The 21927-nt window shown below is 54.2% G+C and overlaps 1 protein-coding gene across 2 annotated transcripts; it reads right to left on the bottom strand.

Moving 5' to 3' along the window:
* Positions 1 to 280: 280 nt before the first annotated feature.
* COLGALT1 (collagen beta(1-O)galactosyltransferase 1) lies at positions 281 to 20714 on the bottom strand. 2 transcript variants are annotated; one of them, XM_059918125.1, is made up of 13 exons: positions 20377 to 20714; positions 18952 to 19062; positions 18094 to 18211; positions 12897 to 13031; positions 11543 to 11747; positions 9969 to 10088; positions 5192 to 5268; positions 5012 to 5118; positions 4614 to 4746; positions 3200 to 3327; positions 2127 to 2333; positions 1804 to 1899; positions 281 to 986 (listed from the first exon to the last, which is right to left on the bottom strand). In XM_059918125.1, exons 1-13 carry the CDS (start codon positions 20637 to 20639, stop codon positions 956 to 958), a joined length of 1731 nt encoding a protein of 576 aa, XP_059774108.1. In that variant the 5' UTR covers positions 20640 to 20714; the 3' UTR covers positions 281 to 955. The 2 variants fall into 2 exon arrangements, with proteins under 2 accessions (XP_059774108.1, XP_059774107.1); XM_059918124.1 differs by having other exon boundaries at positions 281 to 1899; positions 20377 to 20713.
* Positions 20715 to 21927: the final 1213 nt, after the last annotated feature.

The following is a 21927-nucleotide window of genomic DNA, read 5'->3' on the forward strand; positions in this document are numbered from 1 at the left end:
CTCATCTTGGGGTCTGTTTTCTGGAGACTCCAAACTATGACAGCCCCCCTCTTCATTCTGTTATTTGACCCCGCAGGACAGAGTGAAGTTGACCATCTGTCGCCCCCGGGCTATTCTGGGGAAGTTTTATGGGGCACACTGGAACCCCGGGGTCTCACTCCCCCCGCCGCACCTGGTTTCCTCCCACATCTTGGCCTGAAGCGGGGGGGTGGGTGGGGAGTGTGGGTGGTGCATAGGTGGTGAGCAGAGCATTGGGCCAAGAAGGGAACACAGATGTATGTGAAAACCAACCAGGAACATTTAATAAAAAAATAAGCAAGTTATCCAGGACCCGACCCGGACAGCAGTTAGTTATCCCTCAGAGAATGAGGCACCGCTGGCCGGCTCTGACATTCGTTTCAGGCTGAAGACCCAGCGAGTCCTCCAGCCTGTGCCGGGGGACGTCCTGCCCGGGCCGTGGGTAGCACCCCAGTGCAGCGGAGCCCACGCGAGGCCCCAAATGCATGATCCCACCAAAGGCTTGGACAGAGGAACGCCATCGAGCAGGCAGAGACCACACCTGACGTGCAGGGCAGGGCAGTCAAGCAACTGAGACCAGGAGTGGGCATGGGAGACCCTGCCCCCAGCTTCACCCCTCACCCGCTCCAGGGGGGCTGGGTCTAGCAGGGGGGCCTTGCATGAGGACATGGGGTTGCTGGAACCCGTGGCTGCCCCTGGCAAGGGAAGAGCCACCCCCTCTCCTGGGCGGTGGACAGAGGATGTTATCTGCACACGGCTCGGGTGAAGGGGGGTGGCGGGAAATGAGGAATCAAACTCAGTCAGCCCCACTGGGAGTCCATGAGGTCAGGCACACAGCCAGCACTCAATAAATGCTTGCTGCATGAAGAAACGAAAGGACTCCTTCATCTCTGTTGGTGATCAGATGCTGACTGAACAGCTGTCATCCTGCTTTGTATCACCAGTGCCCGGCACACAGGAGATGCTCTCTGGATGGGTGGGGAAGACACCAATTAGGAGTGAAAAGCATCTTGTTTATCTTCAGCCCTAGCACAAAGCTCAGCTCCCAGCACACAGCAGGCACTCAATAAATGCACCGAGTCAGTAAGGACTTCTGTGTCACAAGTACAAGGCACATAGTAGGTGCTCAATATGTCTCTGAATAAATGAAAGTTTACCTCACTAGTCCCAGAGCCTGGAATGGTGCCCAGCATACAGTAGGCACTCAATAAATACTCGAATGAATTCAAACAGTGAATGTGTATCACTAGCGCCTGCTTCTTGATGGGGGATCGATAATGCCTGACGACTGGATCCGTCACCGAGGGAGGGAATAATCATGCCTCGTTCACTGCCGGAACGCAGGAACCTGGTACCCAGTACTCGCTTAAAGTGCTGGGCGCACGAATTGTTGCCACCCAATCCACCTGTTCCTGGCGTACAGCAGGCACCTCCGTTAATGCTGCCTGCGTGCACGTGATTGCTGAGCAAGAGCTGGCTGGACGCCGCCCTGTGTGGGGAGCCCTCCTTGGCCTGCCAGGGGTCCACAGGGGCCCCGCTGTCCCCGGCGGGCGTGCGGGGGCCGGGCCAGCGACAGGCTGCTTTGGATTCATGGCCACCGCCCCTCAGAGCTCTCAGAGCTCATCCCGGGCAGCGCTGTCCAGCGGGGACTGCAGCACGTCAGAGTTCTTGGCCTCGCGGCTCAGGGCCTGCTGCTCGCGCATCTTCTGGGATTTGGCCCGGTCCCAGTCGGTCTTGACGTGCTCGTTGTTCCACACGACCGAGGTCTCTGTGTCGCTCACGTACCCGTCGTCCCCTGTGTAGTGTGTGGGGTAGATGAGCAGGGGCTCCACGGAGAAGGCGCGCAGGTCCCGAGGGGAGAAGTGGGCCTTGTACTCAGACCTGCAGGGGAGGGGAGCACGGGGGCCGCAGTGGGTTGGGGGGTGAGAGACGAATGGAGACAGAAGTGGGTGGCAGGGGTGGGGGGAGGGCGGCGGCGAGGGACCAGATGGAGGAAGAAGCAGGCAGAGGGAAAGCCACCTCCCTGGGACCCACGAGCCTCACGCCCCCACCCAGGCCAGCTCCACAGCGAGACCCCAGCCCGCCTGCCCACCGCCAGCCCCTCTCACACTGGGTGCTTGTCGAACATGACCGGCAAGAACTCGTCCACGGGCAGCATCTTGGAGAGCGGCCGGGCAGCCAGCAGCTTGCGGGCGCCTGGCAGGGAGACCACGTAGGCCAGCGTCCAGTACGAGTAGTCGGCCTCCACCAGGTTCCTCACGCGGGGCACAGCCTTTTCGGGGTGCTCCACCTGCATCCGCTTCCGGCCCACGTAGCTGGGGTGCAGGATGGGGGCCCTGTCACCTTCCTCCCACCTGCCCACCCAAGAGTGCTAACGCAGAGATCCACTGAGCCCCTGTCAGGCCCTGGGGGGGTGGGGAGCAATGAGGAGGCTGGTGTGACTGGACGGGGTGAGAGCAGGCCCACAGGGGTCTGGGGCCGCAGGGAGGAGAGGGGGCTTTTTCTGAGGGTGCCAGGGAGGATCTGGAGCTGGGGAGGCTGTGCCACAGGAAGGAGAGCGGAGCTGAGAGGGGAGCTGCTCTGGGTTCAGAGGGCTGTGAGGCAGGCGGGCCAGGTGACGGATAGGGTGAGCAGTCAGGAGTGAAGGGGAGAAGCCACTGCTCCGATCAGTAGCATGGTCCTGAGTCTGAGGCCCAGAACCCACATCAGGGCCCTGCACGTGGTGGTGGGGGCAGGGGTGGGGTGGGGAGGATGAACCAACCCACCTACATGAGATGCCAAGGGACTGTTCCAGAAACATGCTGGCCATACTCTACCTAGCACTGGTCTGAGACCCAGGCTCCCGTGGGCATACCCCACTCAGCCAAGCCCCCAGGCTTCTGGCCCTGCATCGAAGCTCGGATCAAACCCACCCCAGGCCACACCCTAAGCTCTTTAGCCACGTTCCCCAGGCTTCCGGGTCAAATCTTAGCCTTATTCTCTATCCCACAGGCTCCAGTCAAGTCTCCAAACCCTGAACGAGCTGGCAGGCTTCCACCAGGTCCCTAGACTTCTGGGTCAAGAACAAGTCCTCCTGCCAAGCTCCCAAAAGTTGGCCCAACATATTAACCTGCAAAGGCCCCCCGACCTAGAGGCTCTAGGCCACACCTTTGAGTTCTGGCCCCTCCCAGGCCCCACTCACATGAGGTCCCAGTCCAGACCCTCCCGCTCCACATCCTGCATAAGGTTCATTAGACGCCTCTTGAAGAAGATCTCGAAGCGCAGGTCGTCCTCGAACACGAGTGATTTCTGCAGCCTGCGGTCCACAACCTGAGGGAGGAGGCCCTGCTGAGATCTTGGAGAGATCAAAGCCAGGCCAGACCCCGAAGCCAGTTCTGCTTAAAAGCTCTGGGGCACCAGGAGAAAAGCAAACCCCACCCCCCCACACACACACACCACCACCAGTTTGGATCTACCTCCCGGCCAAAACTTCCTCCTCACAACTTGGCAGCAGATTCCACAGCCTCACCTCAGCCTGGCTGCTCCTTCCCAACCGAGGGCCTGGGCCTACGCTGTGCCTTTGACACAGAGCACCCTTCCCCCACACAGCAGCAGGTAGGTTCCCTCTCACCCTTCTGGCCTCAGCTCACCTGGCACCTACTCAAGAGGTCCTCCCTGACTATCACCCAAAGCTGCCAGTTGAGGATAATTCATAACCCTGGGCCTCTCCTGTAGATGCCTCTCACTTATTTCATTGTCATTCATTTCTTTGTGGATTATCATCAGTCTCCCCACCTCCCAGGGCTGTAAGCCCCCTGAAGGGGGCTGGGTCTATCTTGGTGGCTGTCGTGTCCCCAGCACCAGCAGCAGGCTGGGCACATAGTAGGTCCTTGACAAATGTTCCCAGAATGAATGAACTAGAGAATCTTCACGACTGCCCCTAAAGTTGTGACTCCATCATCTGGGGAAACTGAGGCTCAGATTGGGAAATGCCTTCCTTGCTCACAGAGCTCACCCCTCTCAGAGGCAGGGCTGGACTTGAACCTGGATCCCCTCTGGCTCTACAGCTTCCCGGACACTGCAATCCCTGCCCCATGACCTCCATGATGAATATCAGAAAAGGAGGGCAACCTGGCTGAGCACCTGTCGCCTCAAACACCAAATGCCCCATCTGGCCTCACGCCTGCTGGTCCAGGTTCCAGCCCGTGCCTGGCATCCTCGCCCATCATAACCTTTCCTTCCAAGGGTGTGTGATGAGCCTCTGGGGCTAATGGGGTACCAATGTGTGGGGTCTGCATTAGTTATCGTCACCATGGCTATTACTCCTACTAGTAAGCTTTGAGCACGGTGCCCAGGCTCTAGATATTTGACAGTGGGTGGACATAAAGAGGTTTTGCTTCGAGGTCCTGGGCCTCAGACCCTACCTGTTTCTAGAGTCAGGCTCAACCCTCCCCAGACTCAGGCTCCACATCTGCACAGGAGAAGGACGGCAGCTCACCCACCCAGGGTTCAGGTGACACATTCACTAAAGAGACAAGACTGTCTGGGGTGCAGGTGATTCCCTCCTTGAGCTGTTAAGAAGGCTGAGGAGGGCCCTGCCCCGCTGCGGGACCCACCTCTTTCCAGATGTTATAGTGGCTGAGGAAGCAGCCCAGTTCGCCCTTGGTGAGGGGCCGCCCGTGGTAAGGATCCTGGTAGCCGGGCAGCATCTGGATGCCCAGTGCCTCTACCTGGCTGGTGTTCATGGCTCTGCAAGGGGGGTCAGGAGGGGGTCAGTGGAAGACTCTCTCTGCCCACAATTCCACCATTAGCGACATTCCCCCTTGCCACCCCCCCCCAACCTGCGCACCCCTCTTGGACCCAATGTGGGCTGCCAGGGCGTGGTCTACACCATGTGCGCAGACCTGCCAGCACCCCGCGCAGGGTCAGACTCACATCCGCTCCACAGCCGCCACCCGCGAGGTCTACACACCCACACGTGGAGCCGCCCCTCCCCCGCCGGGGTGGGACTCACTTGCCGTCCACAGCCTCCACCAGCCGGCACTCGATCTCCTGCTCCTGCAGCGCGCGCAGCATACGTTCCCGTCGGTCCTGCCGCCGCTTCAGGTTGATCATGAAGACCTGTGGCCCAGAGCCTCGGTTGGACCCTCCAGGTCGGCCCCCGGCCCCACCCCTGAGGGAAGGCCCAGCCTACCTCGTCAAAGCCCATCTTGTCTGGCGTCTTGGTGGGCGCCGAGATGAACCGCGAGGGCTCCGCGGGTGGGTGCTTCACTGGGTGGCAGAGAGAAGCCGAGGGGTCACGGGGGTCACTGCGAAGTGGGGGGGTGTCCAGCCTCTTTCCAACGCCCCCTCCCCACCCTCTGCGTGGCTCCGTCATCCCGAGCTCCTCAGCCTGGTGCTGGAGACCCTGTCCGACACGGCCCCACTCACAGCATCAGTGCTAGTCTCTCTCCTCCGCCTCCCACCCACGCTGGCTGTTGGCACTGCTCCAGACTTACCCATCCCCCATTCCTACCTCTGGACCTTTGCACACGCTGGGCCTCTACTGAAATACCCTTCCTTCCTCCCCTCCTCCCCCTGAGTTATCAGCTAAGAGGCCTTCTGGGACGGGGCGGGGGGTGGGCGGGTGGCAGCAGAGGAATCTCCTGACCTCCCCAGGCTGTCAGGTACCTCTTCGGGGGTCCCCACAGCGCCTGGGCTTCCGTCAAAGCCTCATTCTGCTGTCCTACCTCCCCGGCTCCCTGATTATCTCCCATGAGCTCTGCCAGACGGATACCAGGTCTGTCCACTCACACTGGCTCCCTACGCACAACACAGAGCTCAGCACAAACTCATAAAATGAACATAGGAATGACCTTCCTCATCTATAAAATGGGCTAATAAATCTCTCAGAGGTTTATGTCATGATAAGATGCCATGAAATCACACACATTGTTTTGGGTGAAACTGTATCCTCCCCAAAAAGATACTTTGGCATCCTGACACCCCGGTACCTCAGAATGTGACCTTATTTAGAAAATAGGATCTTTAATGAGGTCATTAGGGTGGGTCCTAAGCAGTTTGACTGGGGTCCTTATAAAAATGGGAAATTCGGATACACAGACACACACAGAGGGTAGACAGTGTGAAGACACACAGGGAGAAGATGGCCATGTGACTGGAGTGACACACCTACGAGCCCAGGTATGCCAAGAATTTCAGGGTGTTCGTGATTGTTCCCCTTTTAGCTGCTGTGAGCAGTGCTCAGACCATATCCTTGGGCCCTGTCTTGGTACATCCCTGACGGTTTCCCACAGAAGGATTAGATCCACAGGGGACTGTGGGCCTGGTGAGGCTCCTGGTCATCTACCAGGCTGGCCCAGAAAAGGTGAGTGTGGCATCTGCCTCCCCAAGAACAAAGGCCCTGTGTGAGCTCAAAGGACAGACACAGGCCCCTCTGTCTGGGAGAAGCCTGGGCGAGGCTCAGGGTCAACCTGGCACCTCCCACCTCACAGCCAGGGCCTCCTCCAGGGACACTGTGCCCTGGGGTTTCTTCCTATCCAGGGCCCGTCAGAGCTCCCTGCCACCCCGTCCTCCTCAGGGGAGCCTAGGACCCAAGGGCAAGGCTTTGGGATCTGAAGACCCAAATTCAAATCCCAGGTGCCCTTTCCCTCTCTTTCTCAGCCTCTGCCTGCCCACTTGGGGTGTGGATGGTGAAAGGACCTGCTGATGGGAAGTGGGGGTATCTCTTCATCCTTTCTTATCAGTTCTGGGAAAATGGAGCATATTAGGGTCCAGAAGGAGCAACACAATGCAGCCTTTCCAGAGAGCCATGTCAAAAAATGTAACACCCCTAGACCCATCATAGGGTGAAGAATTAAACTTGACCACAGAGAGGTCTGGCCTTTGCTCCCAGCTCCTGGGAGGTTGAAGCCCTTGGAAACGTCTTTGTTTATCTCAGGGCTTGGGCCATACTGGGTATGTATGCCAACAGTGTGATTTAGGGTGGAGGTCTTGGGCTACTTGGTATTGGCTCAATTTCTGCAGGGACTGGAGATGGAGGTTAGCCACGTGGCAATCATCTCTATCTGTGTGTAGGAGCCCCAGTAAAAACCCTGGCCATGAAGGCTTGGGAAGCATCCCTGGTGGGCAGTACACCATGCATGTTGTCACATACTAGCGCTAGGAGAAGCAAGCACTGCCCATATGACTCCACGGGGAAGGGACAATAGGAATCTCTGTGCTTGGAACGCTCCTGGATGCTGCCCCATGCACCTTTTCCCTTTGCTGATTTCAATTCGTGTCCTTTGGCTGTAATAAATTATAACTGTGAGTATAATAGCTTCCAGTGAGCTCTGAGTCCCTCTCGTGAATTATCAAACCTGAGCATGGTCTTGGGGACCCCAGATTTTGCAACTGGTGTAAGAAGTGAGGGCAACCTTGTGGATATTCCCTAACTTTGCACCCACTGATGCATGTCTAGAACTCTCTCGCACATGGCAATGTTGGGAAAAATGGGAAATGCCCCCCCATGCCGCTCAGGAGAAGACTGGTAAAGTGACATATGACACAGCCAAGAGTGAATGAATCTGTGGCTGAACATCTACATGGAATACTACACAGCAAGACAAGAGAACGAGCCACAGCCACACGCAGCACCCGGTGACAGCACAGACGAGGACATGGGGCAGAAGACACCGCACTTGAGCAGCTTGACTGATGAGAAGCACAAAAAGGGAAAAAAACCGTCAGCTGGTGGAATCATGACAGTGGGGGACCCTGGGGAGGGCCAGAGCCTGGTCCGTGTCTGGTGACAAGGATATTAAAAACAGAGAACGGCGAGCTCCGAGAGGGAATGCAGGCTTCCTTACTGTTTTCCACATACCTTGCCCTATGCACCTCTTGCATCTGGATGTTCCTGAGTTGTTTGCTTTTAGATAAGGGTATTTTTTTGGTTGTCTATGTTTTAATTGGACACAGATTGATCAATAAAAACATGATAACATTGAAAAAAAATTTTTTTAATAAAAAAATTAAAAAATAAAATAAAAACAATCATCATGCTGCACACATATGACCTGTCACTGCTGTGTATGCTAAAACTCAAAGAACAGGATTTACACTGAGCCAAGTTTATGGGGCCAACTGGGAAAGACACCCCGTAGTCCATGAGCAGGTAGGGAAGGAAGTTGCTGGATTCCCCACACACAGAGGGCATCACTCTGAGCTTTTCTCTAAGCTTGAAATTTCATTGTAAAAAAGATTTTTTTCTTTTTTGGGCCGTACCGCACGGCTTGCGGGATCTCAGTTTCCCAACCAGGGATCAAACCTGTGCCCCCTGCAGTGGAAGCGCAGAGTCTTAACCACTGGACCGCCAGGGAAGTCCCGAAAGACTTTTGAACACATGAAAAATCACATGCACAGCCCTGGAACAGGTACCCACACAGAGGTGGAGAAAAAAGGTGGTTTTCACTAGAACTGTAAGGAAGGATTTGCACAAATATCTGAAACCTCCAGACCCTCCTTCCGTCTGTTGTGTGATTTGCTCTGGCGCTTGAGAAACACGAAAATATTCACGCTTCTGTTGTGCCTTCCGTTTATAACAGCAGCGTAAACAGTCTTCTGACCAAAAATAACAAGGGAAATATATGTGAAAAGTTAAACTAGGAAAACTATGGCAGCCTGGAGAAGCTTCTTGGGTTCCGCTCGCCCACAGGAGTTGGCAAGAGGCAGAGACCCACTTCTTATGACTACAGCCTGGTGGGTTTGCCAGGCTGAGCCTGGGCAACTACATGGGACAGACACTTGGGTGTCGCGGGGGTCTTCACACTGATGACCTTGCAGCCTCCAGGTGTCACCTCAAAAGACCCCAAAGCCCCCACAAAACAAAGAAGGTAGGGTGTCATTCCATCTTCAGCCACAAGGGGAAGCCACAGACAGAACCTTCTAGAAACGGATCAGAGCCGGGCCCAGGGGGTGGGGCACGGACTGAACCTCAGGGCAGGGGCCTGGCCCTCCAAGGCCCTCTCCATCTGTGCAGTGGGAGGAACGGCCATGCTGCTTCCCAGGTCTTCACAGGGATGTGGTCAGCACAGGGCAAGGCCCCTATGGAAGAGGACGCCGTACCACTATCCGGTTGCTTCAGAGACCCTCAGCCGGGGCAGAATCCCCTCCTCAAGCAGCATCAATGGCAGCTCGGCCCTGTGCGTTCAGCCCACCTCACCAGAGGGACAGCTGCTAGTTTAATAGTCTACGGATCTATCTGTATATGTGTTAGAAAGACATGAGCTTGCAACCACGGTAAAAGTATGTAGTCTCCAGGACCAGGTATAGTCTCCTTTTTAAAATGTATTCAAGTTAAAAAAAAAAAAAAGTGTCCATTAAGATAGATATTAAACAAACAATAGTGGGTCTGGAGGTTGGCAGGGACATGAGTGACAAAATGGCCCGAAATGGCTGTGTCCTAGATGCTGCCACGCACATGCAGGGCCATCAGTGAAACCTGCTGCCCTCACTGCTCCTACACCCTCCATGGCTCCTGACTGCCCCGGAGGAAAAGGCCCGCTCCTCAGCCGAATGTCTGAGGCCCCCGCCCTGGCCCTGCCTGCCAGCCCTGCCCAGCTCACCAGCCCCACTTCTGTCCCGCCGACCTCACCTGTTTCCTGAGCTCACAGCCCCTCCAGCCTCCCGGCCTCCACACGTGCTGCTCCCTCCGGCTGCAATCCTCTTATCGGCTAACTCCTACTCACCCTGCATCTTAACGCCACCTCCGCCAGAAAGCCCACCCTCATTTCCCCGAGCATGCCGTGCACAGCTGCTTGCAAGCCAGCACTCTGTGAGAGGGAGGGCAGCCGTCCACCTGTTCACACTGGGTTCCCAGTGCCCGGCGAAGAGACTGGCGCCCAGCAGACACTCAGTCAGTGTTCACAGACGCGAGATGGCAGGGAGAGGGAGGCGACTCAGCCCTCCCAGGTTGGCGCAGGCAGACTCACCCATGACCTCCAGCTGCACGTGCATGAAGCTCTCGGCCTCATCCTGGAGGGTGCTGTGTGCCCGCAGTGGCACCGGCAGAAAGCCATACACCTCCTTGTTGCAGACGTACATCTGGACCTCTGGGGCCAAGGAAACAACAATCAAAATTGAAAACAGAGCAATAAGGCAGTGGAGGCAACCTCCGAACAGAGCATTAGCCTCACGGCCCAGCATGGGGCCAGAGCGTAAAATGGGTCCAGCTGTTCCCAGCAACCGGCAGAGACCGCCCCCCCTCGGTGCTCCATCTGGGAATTGGAGCCAGAACAGGGGTTCGCAGTGCCAGGAAAGAAGACAAAAAACTCCAGAACTGTTAACGAGTGCCTTGCACCGGTACTGACTCAGTCCCTGCAGGATTCCACGACCAGGCAAACCGCAAAACTGCAGGTGAACAGTAAAGATGCACATTTATGCACAAAAATGAGATGCAGTTGGACAAACCATGAGTAACATTATCTCTGTGTTAGTGCTTTTCTGAATGGTTTCAAATTTTATAATGAGTATATATCTTTTTTTAAAGTGATAAACCCAACGAAAACGATTTTCATTGAAGGGCCAGACAGTAAATATTTAGGTCTGTGGGCCAAACAGTTCTGTCTCAACAACTCAAGTCTGCCTTCGGACCGTGCCCAGAGAGGGCGTGGAAGCTCTGCGCCCCTTCCCCCAAACCTTGCCCCGTGCACCTCTTCCTCTGGGTTGTTCCTGAGTTATATCCTTTTATAATAAACAGTAACCTAGTGAGTAAACAGGTTTCCCGAGTTCTGTGAGCTGCTCTTGCAAATTAGCAGAACCCAAGGAAGGAGTCGCGGGAACCTTTGATTTCTAGCCATTTGGTCAGAAGCACAGGTGACAACCTGGACTTGCGATCAGCATCTCAAGCGGGGTGGGGGACATAGTTTTGTGGGGTTGAGCCCTTAACCTGTGGAATCTGAGGCTATCTCCAAGTAGACAGAGCCAGAACCGAGTTGGAATTGAGCTGAATTCTCAGACACCCTGCTGGGGTCCCAGAATTGCTTGTCGGTGTGGGGAATACACCCCCACCTCCAACCTACACACATAGGAATTGGGTCCAGGAACCCAAAAGGCATTCTTAGCTTGCGTCCATACGAAAACAGATAGTGGGCCAGATTTGGCCCATGGGACATAGTTTGCTGACCGTGGTTTAAAAATAAATGACAGGTCAGCATATGGCTATGTTTTCTTCCTCTTTAAACTTTTTTTTTTTTTTGCCCAAAGTATACCACTAGGGAACAATTATGCTCAACCACAGATATTTGGGGGAATATAGGAAAATATCAAGATGGAAATAACTTTCAATAAGCAGATCTTAAAAGACCTGGAGAGTGAAGCCACCCAGCAAAGCCAGGGCTGGAGAGAGAACGGGTCCTGGGGATATCATCTGAACACCTGGATACAGCTGCACCTGAAGTCATCACTGCACCCTGCAGTTCTGGTTCTGTGAACCTTCTGTGGGCTCAGCACTGGTCCCAAAGAAGCAGAGAGACACCCCATGATGGCAAACCCCCTGTGGGCTCACCTGCCTGTTTGCAGGAGAAGGCAAAAACAATGATGTCGTCGAAGGACCAGGTATAGTCGGGGTGGGGAGGGTAGAACGCCAAGTTCCTGGATGCCGCCTTCCTCAGGTCAATCAGGAAGGTCGAGTGCACCATGGGGACTGCAAAGCAGCCCCGGCGGTCCCGCTTGCGGAGGGGGATGTAGGCAGGCGTGCGCTTGTAGTAGCCCTGTGGGGAGGCGGGCAGAGTTTTGCATGGGGGTCCCTAAAGGTGAGGCTGGAGGCCCGGGACAACAGGAGGCACAGAACACCCGGAGAGTAAGACTGGGTGCCAGTTTCTGGCTGTGGTGGGCATTCCCTGAGCGCAGGGCTCTGAGCAGGGCCTGTCAGTCTCCAGCTCCAGAGTCTCAGTTGCTGGGCAATGGCACAGAAACACAGGGAAACAGCCACTCATTGGCAGACCCAGCTCAATACTTCTGATCAGAAAAGCAGCATTTGAGAAAGGAAATTAAAAAGCTGAAAAAGGGACTGGATATTTGAGATCCTTTGATTTTAAAATTAAACATCAGAAGTGGGACTTCAAGAAAGTCGGGGGGCAATCTTTTAGAAGAGAAGTTTTAGAAGCTTCTGGAACAGTCCTCTCTCTTCCTCCTATCCTTTACGAACTGGAATTGTTAGCATATAACATTTAGATTTCTATGACATACTTTAAAATATAGAAACCACTGAATTATTCACTTTAAAATGGTGAACTTTATATTTTGTGAATTACACATCAATTCAAAACAAAAAGATAGGAGGAGATAGGATGGATCAGTATCCTGGCTCTAGCCACCCAGCCCCCTTCCCCTGGCACAGCCCTGCTCCATCACCAGCCCCTCACTCTCCCTGGCTTTGCCTAAAACCCCACCCTCATCACTGGGTGGGACAATCAGAGCCTGACATTTTCCTGACTTCAGTAATTGGTTCAGGGGTAGGAGGAGACTGGACAAGGTTCTATCAGAGTGGACTTTGGCTGAATGCTGCTGGGATCATTCCCCAGGAGTTTGGAAATGAAGCCACGCAAGGCATGGAGGAAGAGGAATACTGTTTGAACACCTGGATCAAGCTGTGCCTGAAGTCCCATCCTGGCACCATCACGTCATAGCTATGTGAGCGCAGGCAAGTCGCTTCCTCTCTCTGCATTTGTGTTTCTGCCTCAGTAATGGGTGTAGGGGCAGGGGGCACACAATCGTAGACCCTCCCTCAAGGTCTATTTAAGGATTATCACAATAGTGTTTATCAGATGCTCACCATGAGGCAGTGTGAGGATAAGTTAGACTCCAAATCCAGCCCCCACCACCCCCAGGCCCCTGCCCTACCACGGTAACCCCCTGACCTGGGAGGTCATCCCACACCAGAAGTTGGAGTACGCAGCCCGGGAATCCAGCATGGGGGCCACCACCGTCTTGTTCTCAGCGATGAGCAGGGTCAGCGTGTCAGGGTTGAGGATCAGGTTGTCCGCGTCCACAAACTGCAAAACACCCGACATGGCATCAGTGTGGGCCGCCAGAGTGAGCCGGGCTAGGCCACAGCTTGGAACAGCTGGGGCAGAGGCCGGAGCCCTGGGGAGGGGGGCGCCTGGAATAGCACATGCGGCCCTGGAAGCCACCTGCTCCTCAACGGACAGCTCTGCCTAAGTCACCAGCAGAGTTACGTTCACACAATGAAATACACGACACTGCAAGAGAAGGGACGGACCACACAGCACGAAGCGACACAAATGGGTCCCACACACGGTGCTGGCGAGCCACGGGAAGTGACAGCGGGTGCATCACGTGGCTCCTTTTAGGGGAACTTTTAAGATGGGCAGCACTGGTCAATGAGGAGGACAGTCGGGGCTGGAACACACTTTTTTCTATGTAAGTTAAATGCCACCAAAAAGTTCGTAAAAATGGGATCTTTACATAAGGCTTTTTTTTTTTTTTTTTAACACCTTGAATGTTGGGGTAAAAAGATGATAACTTGTTTGCTGCAGCCTGGAAGGAAACTCACCAACCCATGAATAGGGTCATCATGGTGGGGGGTGCCTGCTTGCCCCCCCAAAACCGTATGTCACCAACACCTTCCAGAAAGGCCACACCAGAATATTCATGGCAGGGTTGGTCATCACACAAACTGGGAACGACCCAGGAGTCTAGCAGTGGAGAATCAGCTACAGAAACTTTGGCCCTGCCCTGCTGTCCCCTTGCAGAATGTGTCGAGACAACTGAAAAATCAAGCCACAGGAAACAATTAGGTAAGGACGTTCCTGTCTACTGGGATGTGAAAACACACACGGCATGATATATTATACAACTATTATTAGGAGGTGGGTTTTTTTTTTAATGCATCTGGTCCACAGATATGCTTTCCGTTACCCATGCAGGGTTTTTCTGGGTTTTTAAAAAATTTTATTTATTTTATTTATTTATTTTTGGCTGCGTTGGGTCTTCGTTGCTGCGCACGGGCTTTCTCTAGTTGCGGCGAGCAGGGGTTACTCTTCGTTGCGGTGCACGGACTTCTCACTGCGGTGGCTTCTCTTGTTGCGGAGCACAGGCTCTTGGAGTGCGGGCTTCAGTAGTTGTGGCACGCAGGCTCAGTAGTTGTGGCTCACGGGCTCTAGAGCGCAGGCTCAATAGTTGTGGCGCACGGGCTTAGCTGCTCCGCGGCATGTGGGATCTTCCCGGACCAGGGCTCCAACCCGTGTCCCCCTGCATTGGCAGGCGGATTCTTAACCACTGCACCGCCAGGGAAGCCCCCCATGCAGGATTTTTAGAACGTATGAATCACTTGCCATAAACAAGAGCAAAAACTAGAATCCCTGCCTTCTCCAGCAACGCGGGAAGGGCATTCCCAAGTGGCACGCCCCAGCTGGAGATGGGAGGTGGCTGTCCCTTGGGACAAGCCGTGCGGTCCTGTTATGTTCCTGCCCAGACCCCTGCGGACATGTGAATTTGTGACCTTGGAATACAGCTGCAGTGGAAACAGTCAGAACAGTCTGGCAGTTCCTCAGGAAGTGAAACATGGAGTTACGGCAATTCCTGTCCTAGGTACAGACTGAGAGAACTGGAAACAGGGACTCGAACAGACATCTGCACACCGCGTTTATAGCAGCCTTATCCACAGATGCCGAACTGTGGAGACAACCTAAGCGTCCGCTGATGGATGAATGGATAAACAAAACGTGGTCCATCCATACAATGGAATATCACTCAGTCAGAAAGAGGAGTGAAGCACTGACACACGCTACAACCTGGATGAACCCAGAAAACATCAGGCTGAGTGAAACCAGACCCAGAAGGCCACATAGCGCATGATCCTGTTTATGTGAAATGTCCAGAACAGGCAAATCCACAGAACAGACAGCAGATCAGCAGTCACCAGGGGCTGGGGGAGGGGGATGCAGAGTGACTGCTCATGGGCACAGGGTTTCCTCTGGGGTGATGGAAACTAATTTTGGAAGCACATAGAGGTTGTGGTGCAAAACATGATGAACGTACTAAATGCCGCTGAACTGTACACTTGAAAAGGGATAATTTTATGTTATGTGACTTGAACCTCAATGAAAAAACGCAGCCAGAGAGCAAGCCTCTCTGGGAGGTACGACTACAAGGTATGATTTTTTTCTTTCTTTCCAAGCTTCTTGTTGTTTCTTGTATATTTTCTTACAAGTAACACCCACAGTGTTTGTAAAAAAAGAAAAAAAGAGGCCATTTTAATAATAATTTAAAAACACTAGACAAATGATTTCACATTCCAATATGGATTACTGAAGTCCCCGATTACAAAAATATACGGCATGTCAAAAGCTGCTTTGAGTTCTGAACCAAAACCTTGAGTTCCACCCAGGTTTGCTGAGAGAAAAAAGTGAAAACCAGCCAACGTCAAACCATGAAAGCAAAACCCAGGGAAGCAGACAAGGTGGCCCTGGACTGGACGGTTCTGGGAGGTTCAAGTCCCACCTCTGTTCTTCACTGTTTCTGAGACCCCACCCAGCAGGCTGTCACTTCCCTCTCTAAGCCTCCACTTTCCCATCTATAAAATGGTCTGAGAAGGCGCCAACTCACAGGGATCCCAGGAGGAGCCTCTTCCATCCTAACTCCTCCCAGGAGATGGTGCCGTCCTCCCCACAAGGTTCAGGCCAGGACGTGAGGTCCTTCCAGCACCCACACATCCAGCAGGGCCTGTCCCCTTGGCCTCAGAACGCATCCTGAACCCACAGTCCCATACAGGGCCCCACCTTGGCCTCCTGCTGCCCCCCCTCCTGCCCCACAGGCCCTGCTCCCCACGGCAGCCACAGGGACTTCTGAAAATCAGAAATCAGAAATCAGAACCTAGCCCTCTCCTGTTCACACACCCTCCATGGCTCCCCATTACCTTCAAAGTAAAAGCCGCATCCCTCCCTTGGCCTGAATAGTCCGGCCCCCACCTACCACCTCAGCATTACCCCCTCCATCACTCCACTCTGGTTACACTGGCCTCCTCGCCAGTCTTTGAATGTCGCAAGCTTGCTCCCTGCTCTGTTTCCTCTGCCTCGGACGCTGGCCCCCAGCTCCCGCTAAGGCTAGCTCCTTGGCTCCTTCAGATCTCTGCTAGGGCCCCCTCCTAAGGGAGGCACCCAACCCCTGGTACCTGTGGCCGTGACCTTATTTGGAAATTGGGTCTTTGCAGATGTAATTAAGATGTAAACTAAGATGGAGTTCATCCCTCCTACACTGTTGGTGGGAATGCAAACTGGTGCAGCCACTATGGAAAACAGTGTGGAGGTTCCTCAGAAAACTGAAAATAGAATTACCATATGATCCAGCAATCCCACTCCTGGGCATATTCCCAGCCAAACCTGTAATTCAAAAAGATACATGCACCCCTATGTTCATAGCAGCACTATTTACAATAGCCAAGACATGGAAACAACCTAAGTGTCCATCGATAGATGAATGGATAAAGAAGATGTGGTATAAATATACAATGGAATATTACTCAGCCATAAAAAAGAAAAAATAATGCCATTTGCAGCCACATGGATGCAACTAGAGATTACCATACTAAGTGAAGTAAGTCAGAAAGAGAAAGACAAATACCATATGATATCACTTATACGTGCAATCTAAAATACGGCACAAATGAACCTATTTACAAAACAGAAACAGACTCACATACACAGAGAACAGACTTGTGGTTGCCAAGGGGGTGGGGGATGGGGGAGGGAAGGACTGGGAGTGTGGGGTTAGCAGATGTAAACTATTATACATAGGATGAATAAACAACAAGGTCCTACTGTCTGGCACAGGGAACTATATTCAATATCCTGTAATAAACCATAATGGAAAAGAATATAAAATAAATAAACAAATTAAAAAATAATTACTTTAAAAAAGAGATGGGGTTCATACTGGATTAGGGTAGGCCCTAAATTCAGTGACTGGTGACCTTATAAGGAGAAGAGACCACGTGACCACAAAAGCAGGGACTGGAGTGATGCAGCCACAAGCCAAGGAGCACCTGGAGCCCCCAGAAGCTGGAAGAGGCAAGGAAGGATCCTCCCCTAGAGTGCAGCCCTGCCTGCACCTTGATTTACACTGCTGGCCTCCAGAGCTGCAAGACAATAAACTTGCATTGTTTTAAGCCCGCCAGTGTTGGTGTTTTGTTATGGCAGCCCCAGAACACTGATATATCATCAAGTGCCTTTCACAGCACTGGCCGCCTTCTGATATTTCCTCATTCAGTTTTGTTTGTTTTCTGGTCACATCCACCTTTCCTGGGATGCTAGGAAGGTGGGGCTCAGCCTGTGCTGACCCTCACTGGGTCCCCAGGGCCCGGCACGAGGAGGGCACAGGGAGTGGACGATAGATATATGCTGATTAATAAATTAAGAAGGTAGAGACCAAAGCTTGAGGTTTGGCACGAAGATGGAAACCGACCGCGGGCACTGTCAAACTGGCATCACTGCATTCAACCTCCATGGTCAACCAGGCTCAGCTGTCAATGCCCTGCCCATCGCACCAGGGGAGGGGACCATGCCCAGGTCAAGGAACCCGGCTGAAGGAGCTCACAGGAGACCCGTGATCTGTGGGCATGTAACCCAACATTGCATTCAAAACCTCAACCGCTCCCCTCTTCCCAGAAGCCCAGAAGGAGGAAGTAAAAGTCAGGGTTCAGCAGCTCAGTGTCGCCAACATCTCCCAGCCCCCGCCCCATCCTCCTGCTTCTCGGAGTGACCCGAGGTCATCATCGTGGTTGCAGAGAGAACTCACATCACTGGTGATGCTGATAAAAGTGGAGATGACCCAAGTGTGCAACTACAGGGGTCGGCTGGGGACACAAAAGCCCATTCGTTCCTGATGATTAAGAATCCAGGTGGCCGAGGATCAAATCCCAGCTCCTCCGCTAACTTGCTGTGTTACCTCTGACAACTCACTTCCCCTCTCAGAGTCTCAGTTTCCCCTCTGTAAAATGGGGTTAAGGCTGGTCTCCGAATCCCGCCACTCTGCCTTCCCTTGGATACCCCAGACCCTCGGCTGGGGACCCATGGGTTGGCTGGCCAAGAAACTCACCAGGATGTAATCGGCCCACATGTCCCGGGCCGATTTCAGGGCTGCCTGGCGTAACTTCATGACGTGCTCATAGCGTGAGTCAGACCAGTGTTTGGGGCCCTCCTCGTCTGGGTAGGACCTGCAGAGAGGCAGCTGTGATGTGGGAAGCACAGGGCATTCTTGGAGCCCAGAGAGGGTTTGAGCTGGCTGAATGTGGGGTGGTCAGAGAGGGCTTCCTGGAAGAGGGGATGTGTAAGCTGGATCTGAAGGCTGGGAAGAAGCACGGAGAAAATAGGAGAACGGAGGTGTGTCCCCAGTAGGGGGCACAGCATGTGCAAAGGCCCAGAGGCGAGGGGAAAGGGCCTCTACTGCCTTGCAGAGACATCCCTGAGGGTGAGGGGGAGCCACCAGGAGAGAAGACGCAAAGCACAAGAAAGCTCGGAGCCTGTCCTCCCAGACTCCTAATCTGGTCTGGGCAGTGGGTGGGTACAGACATTAATCCTGAAAGAGTGAAAGGAACCGCAGTCCCCATCACTCAGGGGCTCACGGGCACGCTAAGCAGCAGAGCTGATGTTGCGGCTGAGTGACACAGGGGACAAAGCAGCGGGCGTCCACCACAAAGACCAAGGAATGAAGGAATTCCAGGTGGAGCGAACGGCGGGGGCAAAGGTCCAACGGGAGGCTTCTGACCCACTGGTGAAGCTGAGGTAGGGTCAGAGTAGCCACAGCCAGCGCTGAAGGCTGCAGAGCTGGGCTGGAGCATCAGGGACTGGGAGCGGGGGGCTGGCCCAGGATGATGGGGAGTCATGGAGGGTGTGTGAGCAGGGGCACAGCCAAGTCCAGCTGGGGGCAGGGGGCAGGGCAAGGCCTGGCACTCACTTGGGCTCCTCTGCCGGCCGCCACTCCACAGAGTGGTACAAACTCTTCATGGCCACCAGCCATTCCCGAAGCACGGCTGACGTGTTGTCTGAGTTGTGGTCCGTGGCCACCCTGCAGACAGCACAGGCCAGTGAGTGAAGTTAGGGAGACCAAGGCAGGACGAGCAGCAGCAAGGCAACAAGGGCTCCCACGACCTGGCTGGGCGTCCCACCAGCTACACAGCCCTGGGCAAGACACTTCCACGCTCCGTGCCCCAATTTCCTCATCTGTGACACAGGGGGTGAGGACAGGGCCCACTTCACTGGGCTGCAGAGGGGATTAAACAAGCTAATTTTGGAAACACACATTAGATGACGTTCGTACTATGGGGCATCTATGATCTTATAACCACATTCACTGCTAAATATGTGAGATTTAATAAAAATACATATGTATCACGCAGCCCTGCCCCACCTTCCTCAATTCTCTCCTATGAGCAATACCACTTTGGAGTGGGCTGTGGTCACTCATTCATTCAACAAACATTTCTTAAACACCAACTGTGTGCTTGGATTATCCGGCCTGGAGGGAAAAGGAATATTTGGAAGTCTAGTGTGACCATCAGCTGAGAGTTATTCTCCCAAAATAACTGTTATTTAGTCAACAACAAGGATAGCAACGATGACAATAATAACAGTAATGATAATAATAACCACGGCTCTGGTCACTGATGCCAGGCGCAAGGGCTTCACACTCAGTAACCTGTTCATCTTCAGAGACAACCCAACTAGAATTGTATTTGTATCCCCATTTTCCAGATGAAGAAACTGAGGTAGGAAGCAGTAAGTCACCAGTCAGGCTTGTTCATGGCCCTGCCCCATTCTGCTTCTAGGAAGGATCCACTCCCCCCAACCTTCCGCCATCCGTCGCACACCCCACCCACCCACTCCAGTAGTCAGAAGGCAGGAGGTCCGATTCAGGCTGGGTTCAGGGAGCAATACAGCAGCAGGAGCGGAAAGACGTTCAGTTAGTAGACGTGCAACGTGGGCCACTGCAACGCCCCAACTGGGGGTGGGGGCGGGTTCTCAAGCTTCCCTTTGAAGCTGTGTGTGCTCCCAAGTGGATTCGCGGGTTAGTCCCCGGCAGTGTGGCACGGGTGATCCCGGATATGCCCTAATGTGGGGGCCAGAAGGCAGAGCTGTGGGCCGCCCCACCCTAAAGAGGCCAGCTTGCAAAGCGCCGTTCAGGCTGGTGCTAATGCGGCAGGGGAAAAGCAAGCAGGAAGGCACGCGTAGGTTTGTCCTGCCCTGATGGGGGACAGCAAGCAAAAGGCACGCGTGGGGCTGGCCCGCCCCGCCCGGTGCCAGGACAGCGGGCGGGGCGCGGCGTGGACCCGCCGGGATGGGGACAGCAGGCCGGATGCGGGGCCGCGGGCGCCGCGCTCACCACAGAGCTGTGCGGTCCCGGGGGTGCCGCAGCCGCTCGAGCGCGCCCAGCGTGGCAGGCAGCGCGTGGGCCGCGTTGCGCGCCAGCAGCGCGACGAGAACGCGCGGCGCCTGCAGCGGCGACTCGGGGCTCCAGCGCTCCTCTGGGAAGTAGGCGGCGGCGCCCGGCGGGCCCTCCAAAGGCGGCAACGCCAACAGCAGCAGCAGCAGCAGCACCGGGAGGGGCCGCCCGTGCCCCCGGCATGCGCGTGGGGTCGCCGCCATCGCGCCACGCGTCGCCTTTAAGCCGCTTTTCTGCCGGCGGACGCGGACGGCGCCTTAAAGGGGCCGTCGGGACCCCGCCCCTGCCGCGCGCCTTAAAGGGGAGGAGAGCTCCTGGCGGAGTCAGCCGTCAGGGCCCGCCTCCAAACGGTCTTAAAGACACAAAGTGCCTCCTACCCACCGCAGCGGCCCGCTCGAAGTGACATCAATCTGCAGGCCTGCCCGGGAAGCCCAGCCGACCCCGACCCCCACCCCAAGACGCTGAGCGCTCTGAACTTGGGTCTGTGCGGTAAAGGTGTCAGAGCTCAGAATCTGCCCTGCCACCGAGCAACTGCTCCCGCCAGGATCCCAGCCTGATTCGCCATCCAACTTCCATTTGTATAAGACCCGGCTGTGTCACGAGTCGAACCTGGATAGTCAGGATCTGGTTTGGGACTCAAGATCTGAGCCTCAGTTTCCTCTGCTGCAACATGGGTTTTACCACTCTAGTTCTCGACCTCCCTGGGATGTCCTCAAGGGTTGTTGAGTACCAAGCGAGTGGGCCCTGGCGTCCCCAGACCTGGCTTCAAATCCAGTCCCCGCGTGGGCCGTCTGTGTGAGCCTCAGTTTGTCCACCTGTAGAATGGAGTCATAACGACCCCGCAGGCTTGTGTGAAGATGGAACGGGAGGGAGGTGGACGTTTCCAAAGAAATGCTACGAGGGGGCTGTTTTCCAGTAATCTAATGTGTTTTCTAATTCATCGTTTTTGTGATGCTCAGATATCTATTTATTAACGTGAGTGGTGGGGGTGGGGGCTCAATATTGTTAAGTAAAATTCAGGGCACAGATCGTGTGTCCTCAGTGTGTGCAAGAGACAGTTGGGCAAAAGTTAGGAAGGAAAGGTGAGGAAAATCTCATTCTCTTGGGGGAGGAAACCATGGAGTGTGCATTACCCACCTCTGAAAGCTGAACTGAGAAAAACACTGGGGAAGTCCCTCCCAGAACCTACTCCGGAAGCAACTGGAAGTCTTGTGATGTGAAGCTGCCAGCCTCCGGTGGACAGATGACTTTTCTGGCAAACAGGAAGGCAGTAAAAGCTCTACTCTCAGCTGGGAAACTTGATACTAAGTTAAGATTTTGGAGCAAGTAAACAAACCCAAAGGCCCACAGCAAGCTGAGAAAAAAACATCTGTAGTGTATATCAGAAAGTGTTACTATCCTTAATATACAAAGAGTTATTAGAGATCATGAAGAAAAATATAAATTCTCCTGAAGAGAAAAGTAGGTAAAAGCTATGAACAGGCAATTCAC

This window comes from Balaenoptera ricei, chromosome 3 (genome assembly GCF_028023285.1).
Source record: "Balaenoptera ricei isolate mBalRic1 chromosome 3, mBalRic1.hap2, whole genome shotgun sequence".
Taxonomy (NCBI): domain Eukaryota; kingdom Metazoa; phylum Chordata; class Mammalia; order Artiodactyla; family Balaenopteridae; genus Balaenoptera; species Balaenoptera ricei.